Source organism: Dermacentor albipictus, chromosome 6 (genome assembly GCF_038994185.2).
Source record: "Dermacentor albipictus isolate Rhodes 1998 colony chromosome 6, USDA_Dalb.pri_finalv2, whole genome shotgun sequence".
NCBI classification, from domain to species: Eukaryota; Metazoa; Arthropoda; class Arachnida; order Ixodida; family Ixodidae; genus Dermacentor; species Dermacentor albipictus.
In genome coordinates this window covers 124,817,592-124,839,963 of record NC_091826.1, presented here as the reverse complement: position 1 = coordinate 124,839,963, position 22,372 = coordinate 124,817,592, and the positions used below count along the sequence as shown (strand labels likewise).

Below are 22,372 nucleotides of genomic sequence, written 5' to 3'. Positions count from 1 at the left end.
CCGAGCAGTAGCGAGCCACCTCGGCACTGAGAAGCTTTGCTGAGTACTTGCAAGGCAAGACCGACTTTGTCCAGAAAGTATTTAGGCAGAGATTGCCTTCGCTTTTTTTTACGAAACAATGTATTAGTGAAGAACTTTTCGCCAGCCCATGCAAACTTCCTTGTTGTTGTGGCCGCAGCACTCTAGTCAGATGTTCTGCACGCCCTGGACGACAAGACAGCTGGGCACCTAAGTTTTTCCAGCTGTAAGTTCGCGAGAATACAAGAGAGAAACTATAGGGCTCACCTGACCACTGACGTCGCCCATTACGTGAATACACGTCGCGACTGCCAGCAACGCAAGATACCACCGACAAGGCCGGCGGGATTACTACAGCCTACCGAGCCAATTTGTAGACCATTTTAGGAAATAAAGATGGATTGGTTGGGACCCTTTCTGCCGTCAAAAATCAGGAAACAAGTGCGTCGTCATGGCCATTGACTACATTACCCGCTACGCAGAAGCGAAAGCCCTGCTCAAAGCTGGCGCAGCTGAAGTAGCCAAGCTTGTCATCGAGAACATCCTGCTGGGACATGCAGCGCCAGAAGTCCTCATTACTGAGAGAGGAAGGGATTTTACAGCTGAGCTTACTCAAGGCACCCGCAAGACTAATCCAGACATAGCCAGACAAATGAACGGAGGATCACTGCCTACCACCCGCAGAGGAATGACGTAGCGGAACGACTGAACAAGACGCTCGCCTACATGTCAGCGATGCACGTCGACGTCGAACACATGACGTGGGATGCCGTGGTCCCATTTGTCCCATTTGCTTACTACACGGTATCGCAAGAAACAACACAACAGATCACACCATTCAAGCTGGTTTATGGAAGGAACCCGATGACGTTTCTCGAAGCCATACTGCCGCACGTAACCGACGAAGAAAATGTCGATGTGGCCGCGCCTATCTCCAGCACGCCGAAAAAGACTGACAGCTCCCCCGCCTACGGATCAAGAACCAGCAGAGGTATGACAGCCCGCACTACAATCTTCCACAACGCTACGTGGAATACAGGCCCAGCGACCGTGTTTGGGTTGGGAGCTCGATACGCCGACGAGGACTCAGTGAGAAATTATTGCAACGGTATTTGGGACCCTACAATATCATACGGCGTAGTGGTGCACTGGACTATGAGGTGGTGCCAGACTGCACTTTGCAATCACAGTGGTGCCATGCATGGACTGATGTTTAATGTCTAAATGTTTAATTTTCCATCACTGGTATGGGACGGTCCATTTCCTCAGCCCGGTGCAGAAATCGCTGTACCCTTTGTTGACCTTATAATGTATCATAACCTAACGCAATTAGAAAAACAACCGACACGCATACATAATGACTCAGAATCTATCTTAGATATTTCCTTTTTAGTCAGCAGAAGTATGGTTCCTCGGGTTTCGAGACTTAGCGTCGTCAACGGGATATCAGATCACAAAATGGTATGTCTGACGTTGTGTTTGGACCATGTCGCTAGCATGAAAAGCGTTCAGTGTTTGTTTTCTCACTAGCAGATGATGTACATATATTAGATGCTCTGGACATCGTTTTCCAACTTTGTCGCTTTATCCCAGTCTGCTTTATGCTCAGTAGAGGATCTATGGCAATACTTTAGAAATCGTGTGTTGCAATGCACGAATAACTTTGTACCGACCAAAGTATTCATTGTCCGCAAAACCCGCCCATGGACAACGAAAGAAATTGTGTGCTTGGAACGAAAGGCGAAGACTACGAAATAACACAGGAAGCACCCCTCTGAAAGTAAAATGCGGAAACTTTCAGCGCTGCACACTCATTTAAGCCAAATAAATAAAAAGCAAAATATTACTACAACAGCGTCACTATGAAGCAAATTCTCTTTTCGTCCCCTGCAAAATTCTGGCGGCATTTTCTTCAAAATCAACAACCGTTCCCACCCTTTACATTATTGGAGAAACATTTTCGGAGAAATTACTAGTAGCAGAGTCCTTCAACAGCTTTTTGTGTTCCGTGTTTAAAGCTGGCAACGTTGAAAAGCCCACATTTTCGGCATTACAAAGCGTTCCGCCTATTAGTGACGTTATAATAACGGAAGAACGTGTTCTGAAGCTTTCACTTAACATTGATACGAAAACATCATCTGGCGTCGATGCGGTACGCAACACATTGCTTTTCCGGAGTGCCGAGTGGTGCTCTAAATTCTTATGTGTGAGTTTTAAGAAGTCGTTATATCTATCCGAGTTGCCTCATGAATAAAGTTTGGAAAGATTAATCCCGTGCAAAAGAAGGCGACTCATCACTTCTTGCTTCCTATCGACCCAGTTCTATATTTTGAACATGTTCCAAACTTTTTGAGCACATTATGTTTAAACATCTAACAGTTTTTCTTCAGCTTCATGGTTTTCTCGATCCCAGGCAGCAAGGATATCGTAAAGGGCCTTCAACCATTACTGAGCTTTTAGAAACTATTCAAGATTTCGCAGTTATTCTGCATGAGCAAGGGCAAATTAATATTATTTCTTTAGATTTCAAGAAAGCATTTAACCGGGTACCACACATCAAACTCATGATCAAATTGAAACGTATACTTAAAAATGAGTCCTTTCTATCTTAGATTCAAGCATTTTTTTTTTCAGAAGGCAAACTGTAAACATTGAAGGAAATCATTGACGTTCAAGGCCTGTACTATACGGAATCTCACAGAAATCAGTGCTTGGGCCCTTATTTTTCTTAATTTTCATTAATGATATTGAACAGGAATTGCCAGGTACAATAAAACTGTTTGCTGATGACTGCGTTTTATAAAAAGAAATCCGTAATCCCGCTGACCAATCGCTGTTAAATACCTCGCTAAGTACAGTGCAATCATGGTGCAGCGCATGGCAAATTAAAATCAATGCGAAAAAAAACTGTAGCGATGACCATGACACGGAAACGACAGGCCTTCAAAAATCGGTATTTCATCAATAGGCAAATTTTAGACCACGTGACAAGCTATAAATATTTGGGCGTAGTTATCAGCTCGGGAATAAAGTGGAATGAGCACGTGTCATACATAAAAAAGAAAGCCATGCAGAAGCTTGCTTACTTGAGGAGTCGCTTAAGAAATTCACTCCGCGATATAAAGCTACTAGCTTACAAAACTTTCGTCCGCCCGATTCTTGAGTATGGTTCCGTCGTCTGGGATTCACATAGCGATATTAACATAAAAAGGTTGAAAAAACACAGAGAAAGGCGATTAGACTTGTCATCAATTCTTTTAGCCGGTATACATCACCAAGTGCGATGCTCGAAACAGCAGAACTAGTTAATCTACAAAACGGCGATATAAATAACGAATGAAGTACATGTGTCTGCTCTGTCATGGAAAATTAGGCATAGACAAGAACATGTATATCGAGGCTTCGCTCATCGATCAGCTCGGTCTATCCGCGCTAAGCAGCTTAATACTACTACTGTAAAACAAAGGCGTTTAGAAATTCATATCTTCTCCGAACCATTAGAGAATGCAATGTATTACTTGCTGCGGTGGTTGCCTGCGAAACCATTGAATCATTCTTAAAACTGTGTAAAGAAATTGCATAAATGAGCGGGGTATATTATGTTTGTCTGATATGATCCATGTTCTGAAATCGTCTGCCACGCGTTGTATACATGTGTTCTTCTAGTTTTCTGTTTTTCTGTCTCTTAAATGTTCGTCAATTTCGCGCTAAGAGCAGTTTGCATTTTCTTTTTCTAGAATGGTTTCGCATTGTTAGCCCTAAATGCAACGTTTTCGAAAATGACACGCTGTTCATATTTTCAATTTCAGTTCGATTTCATTTTGCTCACGCTTCGCGACTTGTACTCAATATATTGTTCGTCACTTATGTAAGCACTCCTGCTTAAGGCCTCTAATCAAAGGCTGGCAGTACTCTTGAAATAAATAAATAACCAATAAATAAGTGGTCCACGTGGCGCGTCTTAAGCACTTTTACACCCGCTGACGAGCTTTGTTATCTTGTTGTATGTTTACCACGCCTCTTTTTGTTCGCTTTCGCGTTTCTTTGTAGCATCGAGACGGTGCTTTCTTTAGATTGTGGTGTTGACGTGTGCACTGGTTTATCTTTCATCGGGTGACCGCATTCCACTGTCTAACGAATATTACACAGTGCAGGACGCGCCTCCGTGTATAGGAAGTTTCTGGAATGTTATTGTCAGTTCTATCGGCTGTCTATGGTCACCGAACATTCTGTAATCTCATTTTCATGTATATGCGATGCGGACTGCGCAGTACTTTCCGTAAGACACGCTGGCACCAGCGATTTTTCCAGAACCTTCGATAACCCATGTATAAAAAAAACGACCTGCTTGACTCGCTGATCCGATTCCCGACCATCGCCGACTTACTGGCCGCTTTCGTGGTCGTTTCATAGTCACTTGCATTGCGGGCCCATTTCTCCCATAAAAGTTAGTATTGCCACTCGTAGTGTTCTTGCTCTGTTCTTGACGGGTAGTAAAACATGACAAGATTTGTGATGAACTGCCCTAACGTTGTCAGCTCTTGCGAGATTTGTTGTATCTCACGCGCTACAAATAAAGCAAGCTTCCACTACGAAGCCCGTGATCAAGTTGAAAGAGTGCATTTCTGGTATTGTCATATTAATTTCGCCTAGCTGTGACAAAGACACTTTACATCGTACTTCTTGATAACTTTGTGTCATGTGTGTTGCTTTATGTTCGAACCTCACCCAGTGAATTGTCACACTTGCATTCCCCTTTGTCGCTTTCAAACACCACGTATAACAATGCGGTGTCCTTCTTATAAGTAATCTCTTTTTTGTTAAATTTTATGTCCGCTAAACGTTTTCTGTGCTATTTTATCTATATTGTTCAAAGAAGTAATTCAGCTTGACCGCACTTTTACATTAAATTATTGTAGCTGTATTTGCAATTTGATTTCAGTTATTATTAGTTTTATTCATAGTAGCCCACTGTGCATGCTAATCTGCTGTGTTTTCATGAAATTGGCATGCAAATAAATAAAGGTTCATTGCACAGGTCGCCCATTGATTTAGCAAGAGGACACAAGTCAGGACGCAAAGTTACCATGGCAACCTTCAGCTATGCACCGCAATGAATGCAGCTTCTATCCGCTTCTCCGTAAGAAAGAGTATAGAGTTTTAGTATAGCGTAAAGCAGCAAACGCAAAGAGTTAGCGTTAGCGTTAGCGTTGCGTGCACCACACTGCGCATGCGCTATACGTAAACGCTGCTGGAGCTCTTACGTACGTACGCTATTTTCAGGATTTAGCGTTGAACGCTAACGCACGCAAGGGGAGCCTTACGTACGGCAAGATGGCGGCGCCAGTCGAAGTGAGAGCAGCCCGCTTCGGATCTATCGAGCCGTCTGCCTGCACTGCTAGGCTCTATCCTTCCCCACAAATGCTCGTGTTCGCCTTAGAATTGTGTGATGATGCTTCGGCAGCGGTGCACAGGTGACAAATGGGCGTTGTTTACGATATACGTTCTCGATTAGCGGCGCAGTAGGCTTAACGAGAGGGTTGGCTCATAGAGTTAGTAGAGCAACTCTATGGGTTTACTAAATGTGTTTGCTGTATTCGCCTCGAGATGGCGCCCAAGTGCATTTCGCTCGTTCGCTTGGTGTAAAGCCACATGTGGAACCGATGCATGTCATGTTTTCCGCGGCAAAACACAGTAGTGTGGTCGGTGCTGTGGTCACAATGCGTGTGCGTTTTACCAACGACGACGATATGAACCTCGTGAAGGAGGTTTTCGCCTTGAACCCATTCGGATGGACGTCAAGGTGGGCGTCCTTTGCAAAAAATTGGAAAGAAGTGGGAAATCCGCTTTCTGGAAGAGAAATTGTCGGCGAAACGTCCCCTCCGGTATAGCTTCGACGTTGAGTGGATCTTGAGGACACGTAGAACCTGCGCGGTCGCTCTCGTTCCCGAAGCATGAGGGTGTCTATGTCATCCCAACTTAAAAAGGACACGTAATATGGGTCCCACAGAACACTCGATCGCAGCATGCCAAGATTAATCGGTATGTTTCGCGACTCTCGACAAAACAACGCTCAAACCAAACACCTACATGCGTAATTAACGCAGCGACTGTGGCTTTCGATAAGCTTGACTTAGGGACACACTTGCGGATTCGGCATTCGATAAGCTCGACATTTCGTGTGGATTTGGCTTTCCAGTACTTTGTGTCTTTACATCTAGATGGCGCTGTATTTGTTTGCGTTAACGTTAACGCTTTTCTCCGTTCCGCTATTCTAAAACACTACCTTGTGCCGCGCAGTGCAGTCTTTCTTTGCGTTAGCGTTGCGTCGCACGCTATAACTAACGCAAGGGTTTTACGCTATACTAAAACTCTCTAGTATCTCGGGATAGGGTATGGTTGAGTCGTAGTGAAGATGAAAAGAACAGTCGAAAAACAGTGAATGAAGAAACATTTATTCAGTGAACCTGTGCCCGCAATAACAAGTTACAGTCGAAGTACAATATCGGTGATAGCAATCGTTGAACGGTGAAAATTTGATCTGTAGGACAAGGGCGTCTGCTTTTACATACGACTCATCGAAAGCTTCATCGACTCATCATCGACTCATCAGTACTTTCTGAATGACCGCGGGTCATTCAGAAAGTACTGCACCATTCACTTCCTGGATACAATCAGATCACACAAAGTTTGATGGGAACAGACATTGGAAATACCATCTATAACACTCGAGAAACTTCCATAGATGCCTTTAACCTTTCTTAGCCGGTGCAAAAGTGGTCACACGAGAAAGATAAACAGCAGACGTGTCAATATTGGCCTGTGTACTTGTTTATCTTTTCCGGGTGACCGCTTGTCACTGCCTAACAAATGTTATCGCACATGTAGGAGACGACTGCTTCTATCAGGAAGTTTCTGGAATGTTATCGACGATTCAATCCGCTGTCTGCCACCGAAACTTGTGTAATGTGATTGCATGCATGTGCGACGCGAATAGTGGAGAACATCGTGGAAGACACGAGAGTCCCAGCGATTATTCTGAAACATTCGACGACTGATGTATAAAAGCGGACGTGCTTGACCCGCTTAGCAGATTCTCGACGATCGCCGAGTGTGTTCGCGGGTATCGTTGTTCTTTGAGTGTAGCCTGCGTTTGAGGGCACAAGTTCACACAATTAGGCGCGAGTTTCGTTTTTCACAGTTTTGCGGCCTTCTTCGCCGTCACTACTACAGGACATCTGGTGGAGGTGCTAGTGCGTTCATGTACCGAACGCCCCCGCAAGGCCGGCATCTAAGCCTGAAACCCGAAGAAAACACCAAGGTCGCCAAGGACCAGCGAACACTCCGTAGGCAGCAAAGATTGCGACCGAAATACGGACCTCTTCCCGTCATGCCCGGTCATGCCCCACTCAGAAACTCCAATGGTTGCCGCAGCGTACCCCTTTCTGCTGCAACAGCCTCGGGACACATCAAGCTTTCATGCATCATCATCTGAGGATCCGGAAACCTGGCTCGATACATGTGAATGAATCGCGACTTTCAACAACTGAGACTCCGACGACAAGTTGCGGCATGTATACTTCGCCTTATATGACGCCACCATGACGTGGTTTGAGAACCAGGCCTCGAATCTGAAAACGTGGGACCTGTTCCGTAGCGCCTTCCTGCGGGCCTTTACGAGCGTCGTGCGTAAGGAAAGGGCCGAAGCTATGCTACAAGCCCGAGTACAACTACCCCACGAAAACATAGTGTTCTTCACCAAGGAGATGACGCGCCTGTTCCACCACGCCGACCCCGAAATATCCGAGGAGAAAAAGCTTCGCCTACTCATGCATGGCGTCAAGCAAGAACCTTTCACCGGAATGATAGGAACTCCACCAAAAACTGTCGAAGAGTTTCTTCCCGAGGCCACGAGCATCGAGAAAATATTGCAAATGCGGAACCAGTAATTCCACTGCCACGCAAGCCCAGCAAACTACGCCGAAGTTCAATCATTGGCCACCGACGACCTACGCAAGACAATTAGAGTGGTGATGCGAGAGGAAGTTCAGAGGATCTTGCCAAGATCCCAACCTCAGGTTGCGTCGATCGTGGAAGTCGTGAGGGAAAAAATCCAGCGGTCACTGGAACTTTCCGAAGGCCAGCCAAAATCGCCACAAGCCCCGCCTAAAGCAATTACCTATGCCGCCGTCACCCGCCGTCAAAGTCCAGGCCTGCGCCAGAGCGCTGTAACGACGGAGTTGCGCCGCCCACCCGTCGTCCAGCGAAGCTACGCAAGGAATACAGACGTATTGTGTGCCCCTGACCACCGCCCGCTGGGTTCAAACTGTGCAGAAGTGGCTCACATCTGCCATCGATGCCCATACCGGGAGATGGGACTGCGAGGTTTCGCCCTTAACGCGCCACGACCACAAATCGGCGAACGACCTCGTGATATCGCTGACTACCACGCCGCCACTCAGTGGAGCCCTCGACGACCAACCCGTTTGCCGTCACCAGGCCGCTACCTGTCGCCGCACTGCTGACTACGCATTGGCCCAGCGCGGGGCTGATCTGCCAGCCCATATTCAGAAAACTAAAAGCAGACTCTGATGGAAGTGCGGTTGCTGTTCGTCGAACTGACCAAGACCCTCCGCCGCCGACGAAGACGCCGAAGCGACCATTTCAAAGACTTAACAACGACACGCCACCGTCCCGACGGAGTCTGGAAGGAAATAATATGCCACCGAAAGACTACCTGACGACTTCACATACTAGCCACAGGTCAACGCGACGCAGCCATTATCCGATGCAAAGGCCTAACTTTAACCCACGACAAAGAACCACCAACCTCGACGTGCTTCTCGACGGCCACGAAGTCGCCGCCTTAGTGGATACAAGGGACGATTACTCCATAATGAGATGACGCATCGCCGTCCAGTTGAAGAAAGTCGAAAGTGCATAGGAAGGCCCTCAAATTCGGACCACTGGAGGACAACTCATTACGCCGACTGGAATCTGAACATTAAGAATTACCGCTCATGACCGGCCTTACCCTCCCACCTTCATTATCCTCCAACAGTGATCACGAGACGTCATTCTCGGCATGGACTGGACTTCCTGAACCAACACGGCGCAATCATCGACCTGAAGTTGAAATCGATAACGCTGTGGGAAGATCAAGCGATACCACCTGAGAGCTCCCGTAGTTACCATGCCTTGAGGGAGCTGGAAGACCAAGTGAGCATACCACCGCGCTCCAGCATTATTATTCTCGATGGCACCGAAACCCCCGCTGGCGTAGAAGGCGTCCATCGACGGCAACCAACTTCTACATCTTGACCGTGAAATTTGCGTCGACAGAGGGATCTCTTGACTCCACAGAAGGAAAGCTGAAGAGATGCTAACCAACTTCAGCCAAGAGTTGATGTACATCAGCAAGGGCACGACAATTGCGTACATCGACGAAATCGTGGAAACCAGCAATGCATTTGTTCTCACGGATTCTCCCGCATCTAACCGGACGACCACAGTTCCCGAACCAGACTTAGGCGTAAATCCAGGTCTCCCAATGAGTAAACAGCAACCGCTCAGAAGTATTCTCCGACGATACAAAGACTGCTTTTCGACGTCATCGAGCATTCAACAAACACCAGTTGCAAAACGCCTCATAATAACCGAAGAGTGCGCTCGACCACACCGCCAGAGCCCTTACCGAGTTTCGACGCGAGAACGCGAAGCTATTAGGCAACACGTCGACGCAATGCCGCGCAACGACGTCAACCAGCCGTCGAAAAGCCCATGGGCATCCCCTGTTTTCGTGGTGAAGAAAAAGAACGCAACCTTACGTTTCTGTGTGGATTATCGTCGACTGAACAAAACCACATAGAAGGATGTATGCCCCCTACCACGGATAGACGACGCATTAGATTGGCTCTGCAACACCAAATACTTCTCGTCGATTGATCTCAAGTCTGGCTACTGGCAAATAGAAGTCGACCAGAGAGATCGCGAAAAGACCGCCTTCATCACGCCAGACGGCCTCTATGAGTTGAAAGTTATGCCATTTGAACTGTGCTCGGCGCCTGCAACGATTCAGCGCGTGATGGACATGGTTTTAGCAGGATTGAAGTGGCAGACCTCTCCTGTTTGCTTGGATGAGGTCGTCGTCTTCGCCGGAAATTTCGACGATCACCTTAGGCGGTTTCCGACAGTATTAGAGGCCATCAATCATCAGGGCTCACTCTGAAGCCGGAAAAGTGGCGCTCAGCTTACGATGAGCTTCTGTTCCTAGGCCATGACATCAGCAAATCTGGAGTACGCACCGAACCGCAGAAGACAGCTGTCATCGCAAAGTTCCCACAGCCCATCGACAAGAAGGCAGTGCGTAGATTGCTTGACATGTGTGCCTACTACAGGTGCTTTGTCAATGTCTTTGCACGTGTCGCTAAGCCGCTAACGTATCTAAAGAAATCTGATGTCGAGTTCAAGTGGCAAACGCCGCAGGCCGACGCATTTCAAGAAGTAAAACGACGCATGCAGACAACGCCAGTACTTGCAAACTTCGACGAAGACGCCGATACCAAAATTTGCACTGACGCCAGTAGCCTTGGCCTCGGTGCCGTCCTAGTCCAGAAGAAAGATGGACTTGAACGGGTGACACCCTATGCTATTAATTCAATTATTCTACGACTGAAAAGAATGCCTCGCCATCATTTGGGCTACAGCAAAATTCCTCCCTTACCTATATGGCAGGCCATTCAGGGTCGTCAGCGACCATCCCGCGGTGGGGTTGGCTTGTTAACTTAAAGGACCCTTCAGGACGGCTGGCGCGGTGCAGCCTCAGACTGCAAGAATATGATGTCAAGGTGATCTACAAGTCCGGGCAAAAGCGATCTGACGCCCACTGCCTATCACGTGCCCCCTTCGATAACCCGCCGCAAGACTACGAGGACGACGACGCCTTCTTCGGAATAATAAGCGCGGAAGACTTCACTAAACAGCAATAAGCAGACCCGGAGCTAAAAGGCCTCGTATAGTATTTGGAAGGGAACACTGACGTTGAGCCTAGGGCATTTACCCGCGTATTGTCTTCGTTCAAGGTACAAAACAACCTGATCGTGAAGAACTTCTCACCAGTCCACGCCAACTACCTTCTTGTTGTTCCCTTAGCGCTGCGTCCAGAAGTACTGCACACCCTACATGACGATCCAACCGCTGGGCACCTCGGATTCTCCTGGACGCTGTGCAGGATACAGGAAAGGTATTATTGGCCGTGTCCGACCGCCGACGTCGCCCGTTACGCCACGACATGCTGAGGCTGGCAGCGACGCAAAACACCACCGACAAGGCCGGCAGGATTACTAGACCCGATCGAACCTCCTCGCCGACTATTTCAGCAGATCCGGATGTATCTGTTGGGATTGTTTCCAACATCAACATCCGCAAATAAGTGGATCGTCGGGGCGAAGCAGTATCTCACCCGCTTCGCTGAAACTAACGCTCTACCGAAAGGCAGCGTAGCCGAAGTGGCAAAATTTTTCGTCGAGAACATCCTGCTGCGATATGGGACCGCAGAAGTCCTCATCTCCGACAGAGGAACGGCCTTTACAGCAGAGCTCACCCAAGCCATTCTGCAATACAGACACACAAGCCACACGAGAACTGTCTACCACCCGCAGACGAATGTTCTCACGGAGCGCCTGAACATGACCCTCGCCGAAATGCTAGCAATACACGTCGACGTCAATCACAAGCCATGAGACGTGGCCCTGCCGTACGTAACCTTTGCTTACAACATGGCGGTGCAAGAAACAACACAGATCACGCCGCTCAAGCTGGTGTACGGCAGGAAACCGATGACGACTCTCGACGCCATGCTGCCGCACGTCGCCGACGAAGAGAATCTTGACGTCGCTACCTATCTCCAGCGCGCCGAAGAAGCCCAAGAGCTCGCCCACCTACGGATCAATAACCAGCAGCGTACAAACAGCCCGCACTACAACCTCCGACGACGCTACCTCGAGTACCAGCCCTGGGACCGTGTTTGGGTATGGACCTTGATACGCCGACGAGGACTCAGTGAGAAACTATGGCGACGCCATTTCGTACCCTACAACATCGCCCGACGTATTGGCAAACTGGACTATGAGGTTGTGCCAGACGGCATTTCGCATTCACAGTGGCGCCGCGCACGATCTGAAGTGGTCCACGTGGTGCGCCTTAAGACCTTTAACGCACGCTGACGAACTTCCTTGTTTATTTCTATTTGATATGGGTGTATTTGTTTAGTACTTTCGTTTGTTTGCCGCATCGGGTCGATGCTTTTTAAAAGGGGGTGTTGACACGTTTACTTGTTTATCTTTTCTGGGTGACCGCTTGTCACTGCCTAACAAATGTGATTGCACAGCGCAGGACACACCAGTATGTATAGGAAGTTTCTGGAATGTTATCGACGGTTCCATCCGGTGTATGTCACCGAACCTTGTGTAATCTGATTGCATGTATGCGCGACGCGAATAGTGTAGAACTTTGAGGAAGACACGCACGTCCTAGCGATTACTCGGAACATTCCACGGCTCATGCATAAAAACCGACGCGCTTGACCCGCTCATGAGATTTTCGACGATCTCCTAGTGTGTTAGCCCACTATCGTTGTTCTGTGAGTGTAGCTGCTTTTGAGGGCACAAGTTCACCCAATAAAATGCTCGTTCAGTTAATCATAGTTTTGCTGCCTTCTTCATCGTCGCTACTACGTGGCAATATGAAAAAAAGAAAACGTAGTGGGACGTATCACACGCGTGCACAAAATCAGAGAGAAAGGTGAAAACTGTGCATGCATGACATTTGTGCCTTTTTGCATAATAGAAATGGTCTTCTTAAATAATTGGCTTGGTTCACACCATTCTGAATAAGTATAGCTCATGTATCAGTTTTGTGTGCTTGGTATACTGTTGTGAGCTGCGGTGATTACGTTCTCTGTCTCAAGAGAATTGCCATAAAACGAGCTTGCATCTTTAAATAAAGATAAATAAGTGGCACCTCGCTAGTTTTACTCCTGTTGTATCCCTCCTTAAGCGTCATTGAATGCTTTGTTTATGCGGGACCAACTAGCCCACGTAAGGACACTGCTTGATTTTTTACATGGGCTTCACTTTCGTGGCAGGATTATTATGAATTGTCATTATTCCTAGTTAAAAGAATAATAAAGGAGATCACTAAACATCACTAAACCACTGCTTACTTACGTCAGTATGAGGTTCCGAATGCCAAGGTATTTGCGTGGGCGTGGATATGTGGCGTTAGCGCATATGTGTGCGTATGGGCTTCTGCGTCAGTGTTTGTGTTTGCTTCCTATGTTTTAGCGAGAAAAATTACTTTAAATATTTTCAATAAACATTAAGCATAATAAACAAATATTAGACACTGAAATATTACACATTTGAAGTTTTCTGAATCTCTTAAGCGCATCTTATCAAACCAGGTATCTTTATACTCATAATTACTATCGCTTCACAATAACTCAAGATACCATTCTCGCAGTCAGTTGTGGTATAATTATATTGTAAGCCCACGGTTCCTGAACTGCCCAGCAAGTACATTTTCTTTGCTGGAGCCACCATTGAGCAAGAATCCGCGGGAGCACATGCGACGCCATTCGGAAAGGGATAAAACTGGAATGGCAGTGCACCTTTGTGAGAAGGCCGAGTCTCCTCCATAGCCGAACAAAGATAGGGCTGCAAAGATGCAGATTTCCTTCCTGCTCTCGCTTGTCACCTGGATAATGGGAAAAGAAGAAAGCACAAAGAGACATACATTAGGATAGAAAAGCTAGTGCAGTTAAGTGGTACAAAGTTAGACCGAATAAACATTCTGGCCCAGCACATAGCATTAGCAAAGCAGTATGGGGAAAAAGAGCGAGATGGATGGAAACAACCTTATTTTAAGAGAGAGATGTGTTTATGAGCAAGACTAAACTGGTGGCTTGACTAAACAAAAAAGCAGGCTTTTCTCCCTGAACATTGCAGGGCGTACAGAGTGTAACCCAGCGTTTTGACTACAAGCGTACAATGGGGAATGAAGATAAACAAAAAATGACCAGCTTTGCATCAAGTGTCAATGCGTGTTTGTCAACTGCGGTAAGGCCCTACACTTTTGAATATTGCCGTGAACATTTATGCGATATGGCTGCCTCTTGGTTGTACAACTATGTGTAGCGAACTTCATCCTCTGTTGCACGCAACATTATAAACTATTTAAATGAAGCAAAGCACATATTAAGGCTATCTGCTACGCATCACATTTTAGGCCATGAGGATGCCTCTGATGATGAGTTGAATGGCCCTGCACTGTCCCAAAAATCTTATCTTATGTGTTCATCAATGACAAGTATTTCGTGGTATTGAGGGAAGCGTGTACTATGCTACGCGTGTAGGAGACTATATATCGCTGATTATGCTGTGCGCTTCTTGGATTTTTGCGTGCATAGCATCAGGCGTAGACGAGGTTGCTTTCTATAAAATGGCACAAATATTTATTTTTTAAGAAGTAACAAAAATAGAAGACAACGCTTGGGAAGGTCCAAAATGTGACCGCTTCGATTAGCTTTCTTTTGGCACCAGTGGTATGAACACCAGAGGAATGAAGCAAGGAGCAAGCAGCGGGACCAATATTTTAGGACTCTTCAACGAAGCACGATAAACAAAATGGTTTATTGTGGGTGAACTTGTGTCCGGAAACTAAAGGCTAACCACTTTTACAAAATTTGCGAGAATAGTTAACTGGAACCTTTTCAACATGCCACCATGTCTGTTCATCGAACATGCTTTTATCGCACCCCTATGACCCGGAACCAAGCCGTTCCCGACGCATTTCTAATGGCGATTCGTTAAGGCGATTGCAAGTGTACCTCGATGGATAGCTCGTAAATTGTATGTGAAGGAGTCACATTATTATTGTGGGTAACTACTTGAGACCATGTAATAAGTTATAAGAATTATAAATCTTTTTTCTGTTGCGATTATTTTGTTGGCGGGACATGTTCAATTTGACTTTCCGCTACAGAGGGCCTTCGTATACGGTGCGGCCAAAATATTTACACCAATGGATAACACAAGCACGATCACCCGTGCAGTCAGAATTCTAGACATAATGTGTGACGGCATTCTCGCATGATATTCACTCTTGAGGTGCTGCCTTCGCGCTGAGCTCCGGAACGTCAACCTCAGGGTAAGGACTGAAATGGTCTGTTCGAGGGCATACATAGCAGTCACGCACATGAACCTTAAAGCTAATTTTTCCTTGAACATTTACAGAGCACTATGTAGTCTTGTTTGGCATACATAAAAGTAACCAGTCTCGTGGAACCGGTTTTAAGATGGGATCTATGGGCATAAATAAATTACTCGTCCAGGGTTGCCCACTAAGAAGACTGAATTGTGTTTCGATTAGCTCAAGTCTCATTCAACGTTAAATGCCGTCCATCGCATGTTTTCGTATCGAGTGTTATAATAGAGTATCACAATTACATTAAATTTTGTTGGTGCCGTGCTTCCACTACTTTCGCGCTAAGTTACTTTCGCGCTAAGTGCTAAGTTAAGACAGCCGGGTACAAATGCAATGACAGCACAAGGCAACCAGTGTGCTATACTTGAAACTGCTGTTTGCCATAGCGATATTCGCATACGTTTAAAGCGGCTACCAAACAGCAAATTCCCAATAGATTGTGAAGTGCCAGAATGATGGACTTTGGCCATGGAAATATGACAGTAAGTTGTGCTTTCTCTTATGCCAATTGGTCGCGAGCCTTTTTCTCCGTGACTTCACACCAACGATATTCGCTATATTGCTTACCTTCGTTAAAACAACCCTGTGGACTCATTTACTGTGACGCGCAGAACATTTGCTGATTGAGTTGTGAATTATTGCTACCTGGTATTTTCGGACAACATTGGGCTGCTGACATCACTTCGAACTGGTAAATAGGAAGTAGTCTCGCTTGATTTACTAAATGCGTTTATATAGCTCGAAACCCTAAAAAACATCAACGAATTTCGTCTAAGCGTTTCGCAGGCGTTGCAAAATGCAAAGCCTTGGTTTTATTATTTCTGTTTATCTATTTTCTTTCTGGTGCGAACGTGCAGCCTGCATTGTTTTTCCCCTGCCAGAGAAACTGTGGCTAACAGTATCCAAAGACCTGCAATTTGGCACTCACCACGCAAAATGTATTGACCGGAAGGTAGAATTGCGATATGTTCTTATTCTTTTAAATGTATGCATGCCTTGTAAAGGTGTAATAAAATGAGCATAATTTCTGGTGAACTGAGCAGTCCCTAATCAAGTCTATTCTAAGTAATTCTGGTATTTAGGTGCAAAATATCGGCATGCTTTATGTGCATAATGTGTAAGCCATAGGTATTAATCGTGTGGTTATTGGATGTCAAGTAGACGAAATGGTATTTGTTTTGAACAGAGTATTCTTGTTGCATAGGGCCTATATTTGTAGTGAAGTCAAGATAAAAGTGTCTGGGGTAAAAATAAGCACTTGTTTTTCTCACCCAGAATGAAACTGAACACAAGACTCAGCAAAACTGTAGCTACAAAGGCGATGAGCGAAACCCAGTAGGAAGACAGGTAGTATAGCAGGAATGGATCTTCGTGCATGCTGCAAAAAGAGAAAAAAGAAAAAAAAGACTGTCATGGCTTTTCACGCATGCTTTTGTGAACAAACGCAACAGGTTTTCGACTCATGTTCAATGCTTTCGCATGTGGTAATGGGGTTTATAATTAGAATAATAACACTTATTATTTTATATCGTCCATGGTCCCCAGTTGTATCATGAGGTCAAAATGAAGAAATCTGCTACCGTAAGGTGCAGAACTGACCTATCTTTGTACGCACTGTGCCTGATGCTGGTGAGATTCTTGGTCCACGCGTGTTCAGTGGGACCACGCCCCACATTTAGGATTAAGGCACCATGTGTGGTGTTTTGAGGGCAGCGAAGCAGCGTGGTGTTCATCCTCGGTGGTTCTGCTCCAGACAGTGTCCTGCCCACTGTCTGCCACAGTACGAGCGCGAACACTATAGAAGTAGCAGCTGCGGTACCCTGCAGTCATTTGACAAAATAATTAGTAGGTCGAGGTTATGGAGCGGTTCTGTTGTCGCTTAAGAATACAATATGCAGTAATTATTTTCCGCAAATATTCGTTCTGCAGAAGTACGCGAATAAATGGCAGAGATATTAAAATAAGCATGATGTGCATCTATTTTTCAAGGATAGAAGCTTGGGCAATGTTTCAAAAAACTGCCAAGGCACCTTTCTATATTCATGCACGTTGACCTTAGCACTTTTACTTAGGAGAATTGCGGTAGATTTTTGAAATGTTGATGATGGGACCCTCCAATGCCTGCGCTAATAAATTTCATGTTGTAAATACGAAAGGTTCACATTCAATATTGTGGCGCACTCTATGCTACAAGAAAGAAATATGAATATGAAAAATTCCAACAGAACTCACGCCACGACTAAAGTGGGCATCAATGCGATTAGCACCTCAGAAACGTAGCGACACGCATGCTGCCACCGCAGAAATCGCTTTTCCGTAAAGCATGTGTACAGCCGGGCTTCTTTCGCATTTCACTCCGGACACGCAGCGGCGTCTACACATCGGTGGCGTCCCCACGAATTCTGGGCGTACTGCTCATTTTCAGATAACATTGTCTGAATACATGTATACAGGCCGGGTTCGATTCCACCCAGTACCGGTCAAGCTCTTAATATATTTTAGAGCGCAGCTCTTTGGCGTCCGTTCCTGGGTTTCGCGTCGTCGTCGGCGTTGTCGTCGGCCTCGTAACCAGCTCCGCCCCCCTTTCATCCCCCCAGCGCTAGCAGCGACCGACTGATACCGCTGGATGCCGCTGACGCCGCTAGAGAGTCAAGATAACGTGAGTGCATAGAACACCGTCGCCGCCATGCAGAAAGAGGAGGAAAGGGTCCCCCCCCCCCCTGTTCTTGTGTGGCGGATAGGGTGCTCTTCAGTTGCCGACGCGCCGGTTATTTCACGTAGGCCCCGGCTCGTCGACGAATACGTGACCACCTTCCCACGGCTAGACCTGGTTCTTAGCGCTGCGGAAGCGAGGGTATCATATTGTTTGTGTCGGCATCGGCGGCGTTGTCCCTGAAACCAACTCCGCAGCTGGGGTTGACTCACTATCGGCGTCAGCGGCATCAGTCAGTCGCTGCTATCTCTTCCCTCCTCCCTTTATCGTGTTGTCCGCTTGCTGCGCGCGCTTCTGCCCCCATCGTTTGCCGCTGGGTGTACACGCCGCCCCCCTCCCCCCTCTTCCTGCGAGTCTCCGGTTGTCAAAGCGCCGGCTCGAACTTAATTCCTTTCTTCGCGCCTCCTCCAATGCAACCCCTGTGCGGTGGCAATCAGAGAGCCAGATCGGTGGCGGCGGATCTGTATATATGCACCGCCCGAGCCGAAATTGCCGCTGCCGTTCGCCCTGTGCGGTGGCAATCAGAGAGCCAGATCGGTGGCGGCGGATCTGTATATGTGCACCGCCCGAGCCGAAATTGCCGCTGCCGTTCGCTACTGCGAAATTATCTGCCAGTTCTTTCTGAGCCATGAGCGAGACGACCGATAGAAGTCCTCCGTCTGCTGCTGCTGCTGCTAAACGAGCTGCCAGAGCAGAGGCCCAGCGCCGTCGCCGTCAGAATCCAGAGGTGCGTGCCGCCGAAGCAGAAGCTTACCGTCGCCGCCGTCGAGATGATCCAGGAGCATGCGTCGCCGAAGCAGAGGCTAAGCGCCGCCGCCGAGAAGACCCTGCCGTTCGCGCCGCCGAAGCGGAGGCTCATCGCCGCCGTCGAGAGCAACCAGCAGTGGGCGAGGCTGAAGCAGAAGCTCATCGCCGCCGCCGAGAAGACCCTGCAGTTCGCGCCGCCGAAGCGGAGGCTCATCGGCGCCGTCGAGAGCAACCAGCAGTAAGCGAGGCTGAAGCAGAAGCTCATCGCCGCCGCCGAGAAGACCCTGCCGTTCGCACCGCCGAAGCGGAGGCTCATCGCCACCGTCGAGAGCAACCAGCAGTAAGCGAGGCTGAAGCAGAAGCTCATCGCCGTCGCAGAGAAGACTCTACCGTTCGCGCGGCCGAGGCCTGTGAAATTCTGTGATAGCGCATACATGTGTTGCTCGATTTCTTTGCCTCAATCTATCGAAAAGGTGAAACAGCTTATTTGCTGCGCTCAAATTTCGCATTAGGAAGTAACGTAATCGTCGGTAATTTTTTTTTTTCATTGAAGGGCACCACATACCCCATTGCACATAGCCAGTGACCCAAATTAGATAAAGAAAGGTTAACTGAAGCGAAGCACACTCCCCCAATGGCCCATACCCAGTGACCAAGTTGACGTCAAAGACGTTCGTGAAAAAGCAGCACAGATTTCAAACATTATGGGCTTACCTTGAAGAGCGGTCAGCTGAGAAAATGTTAAACGATCGAGAGAGCTTGTAAATTTTTATCGTGATACTGCGTCGCCGCTGACTGTCGTCAATGTCTCCTATTTCGATACGCATGAAACATGCTCCGCACGCATGAAAAACTTGTCTCATTCTAGTCACGAGTAGATGCGATTGATGAATGACAATTTACTACGCCCAATGTATCGTTATGTCGGAAGTGCACGTCGCGGAGATTCGGGAGTAGAGAAATGATTTGACGAAAAAAGGCAAAAACAAAATTCACCCTGGTCTTTGCCCACGGCAGGCAGATGGCGACAGCAATCAGCCCCGCAAAAGGTCCCGATGCTCCACTGTACAGCGTCATCAGAACCTGTGCTTCGGAAGGTGTTCATGTACGACCTATTAACTTCATGCAAGTGAAAAAAAAGTATCAGTGACATATGATATGAGACACTCCGGGAACACTAACTATGAAGGACCCTGTACGACTGGTATCAAATTCGAAATATCGAAAGATGGTATACCTAAACTGGTGATTTTAAAACGCTCGTATACTGCAGCGTAGCATTATATACAGGGTGTTCCAGGCAACACTTCCATTTATTTTTTATTTTGCCTCTGGCACATAGCCCAATGCTAGCTCATGAGCTGGTCTACTCGAAGAGGCGGACATTAATTGGAAACAAAACTTGACGTGCCTAATATACTTGCTGCTAAAAATTTAGAGGACGCTTATGCTTTGCCTTTAAGAGTTGAACGCGGTAGCATTCAAAGACACATGAATGCTTCCCACGCTTCCAGGCAATTGCAGCTTATGTAAACGCATTGGTTACCGGGAAACACTGGCCGCGAATGCTATGCCCGATGACGAGCTCTGTAGTTTTTTTTTTTGTGATCAAGTGCAAGCTAAAAAGGGGACCGCGCCACCCCTACTAAGTCAGACCTCAAACGGCAGCTGGAAAATGCTGTCGCGTTAAGAGGGGTTTGTGTTTGACTTCCCGCTTAACAGAAATATGCTTCCTCGTATAACCAAATTACAATCCGACGCTGTCATGTCTGTAGGTTGCGTGTAAGCCGAACTTTATGATTCTTCTGACGCATTTTACTTTAAGAAATTCAATTAGTTCAGTAACTTCATAGCGCTAAACGGAGAGCGGGCATGTTTCGGTATGCAGGGTTTGGAATAATTATTCCGGAAACGATGGTCGACAAGACACACCCGACGCTGGATTTTCTGCGACACGGTGCCCTTAACGCTACCTCGTTCAAATTCACTGATGCAGTTTTTAACTAATAATGTTATGGCCTAAATTGTTATTTACAAATTCTAGCGGGTGTGACGGCAAGGCATATCCTCTTGGAACAAATTGTGTGGGTGAAATTATTTAGGATATATGAACATTCAAACTTGCAGTAAAAATATTTTATCGTTCCGCTTACTTTCTTCAGAAAACACAGTTTTATGCATTTATACACAAAAATAACTGGAACGCCAACACATTGATCCTCTAAGTTCGGGAAACAATATCTCGAAGCTGGTGTGATCCTGTGAATTCAATCCAAATGGATTCACCTTGCCAACTCTCCGGCTGGAATTCGTAAATTGCAATATGTGCCTCAAGATAATTAGTTAAAAACCTAATCAGTGCACCTGTTGATTATCAGATTATGCATGTAAATTGTTTCTACTAGTAATGTCTGTCTGTTGGAGTAAACAAGCTCATGGACCAGAATTGTGCTATCTGCTATAGGCAATTTCAAAACATTTCTGAAAGTTTTCGCTCATAACTCGGTATGTTTTAAAATGTTATTCAGGTGTTCAATTATTTGCTTGAGGACCACGCTGCGTGAATAAAACTCTAAGACAGCCTTTTGATAGCTTTCCGAATGCGTTTTTCCCTGCATGCTAGCCAGGGAGTTTATTACGCGCACAATTTTTTTTGTTTTTGTAATTCATGCTAGTAGTTTTGAGGCGAAAGCATAAAATGGCCCATTGAGCAGAAAAGCAGGCATCTATAGCAGCGAAATGGCACCTAAATTCTCTTTGACTAATAATAATTTGACTGCGACACCACTTCACGTGCGTGCTTCGGCGGAGCAGAGCGGGCGAAAGGCAACACCTGTTGCAGAGCTGGCGCGCCACGTGTTGGGTGAGGGCAAGGGGCATAAACGGGGCGCTACGTCAACCTTGCTTGCCAAACATGTGTTATCCCTGCGTTGCTCGTCCGCGGAAGCCCTCACCTGCGGTCAAAATGCGACTTGGTCGGCGCTATAAAGGAATTCATGCATAAAAATAGAATAAATGTGAAAGGAAAAGCGTTGGTGGTAGTCAGGTCAGAACGTTCGACCCCATGCTCAGAAGCAGAGTGACTTATCCACTTGGATAATCCAGTGCTTCCTAGACAGCAGGCCTGTGCCCTGTGCTTTATGACACCATGCTACTCAGACCTAAATTTCCATCGCCAAGCCCGGCGTGAAAACAGTACAACATTAATATCACTGCGGCTTACTCGGTAGGGTCCCCAATAGACTCTATGACAGTCGGGCAAGGTACCATGACGTCACCAAAGTGCACTGGCCTTGTTACCTAGAATGTGTCGGAAAAACGTCTGAACGTGCAGGCTTGCCCGCGAAGTGTTCAGTATTCGATGTACCGCTCATCGGCGTTTAATTGTACATCAATGCTTTCGCATTCAAAACTCATAAGATGTACTTAGGTGCCCTCAAATAAAAAAAAAATATATTTTAACCCTTAAAAATGAAATTTAGATAAAAAATCATGTGAAACCTTTGTACCTAATGGACTCATACTTACAACGGTCCTGAAGGAAATGTTTAATTTGTCTTTAAGCAAAGAAAAGTTCTGGTAAGCTGACATAGGTTGTGGCGTGCGTTCTCGTGACCGGTGCGGACGATG

General features: G+C 46.7%; 1 protein-coding gene across 1 annotated transcript in view; it reads right to left on the bottom strand.

The window, feature by feature from the left end:
- LOC135899414 (putative sodium-dependent multivitamin transporter) overlaps positions 1–22,372 on the bottom strand; it is a 133,217-nt gene that overhangs the window by 30,034 nt on the left and 80,811 nt on the right. Inside the window, exons 7-10 of the mRNA XM_065428660.2 lie at positions 19,739–19,825; positions 16,882–17,102; positions 16,554–16,660; positions 13,688–13,773 (exon numbers count right to left, since the gene is read on the bottom strand). Of these exons, the coding sequence (XP_065284732.2) occupies positions 13,688–13,773; positions 16,554–16,660; positions 16,882–17,102; positions 19,739–19,825 (501 nt within the window). The remainder of the gene's footprint in view (positions 1–13,687; positions 13,774–16,553; positions 16,661–16,881; positions 17,103–19,738; positions 19,826–22,372) is intronic.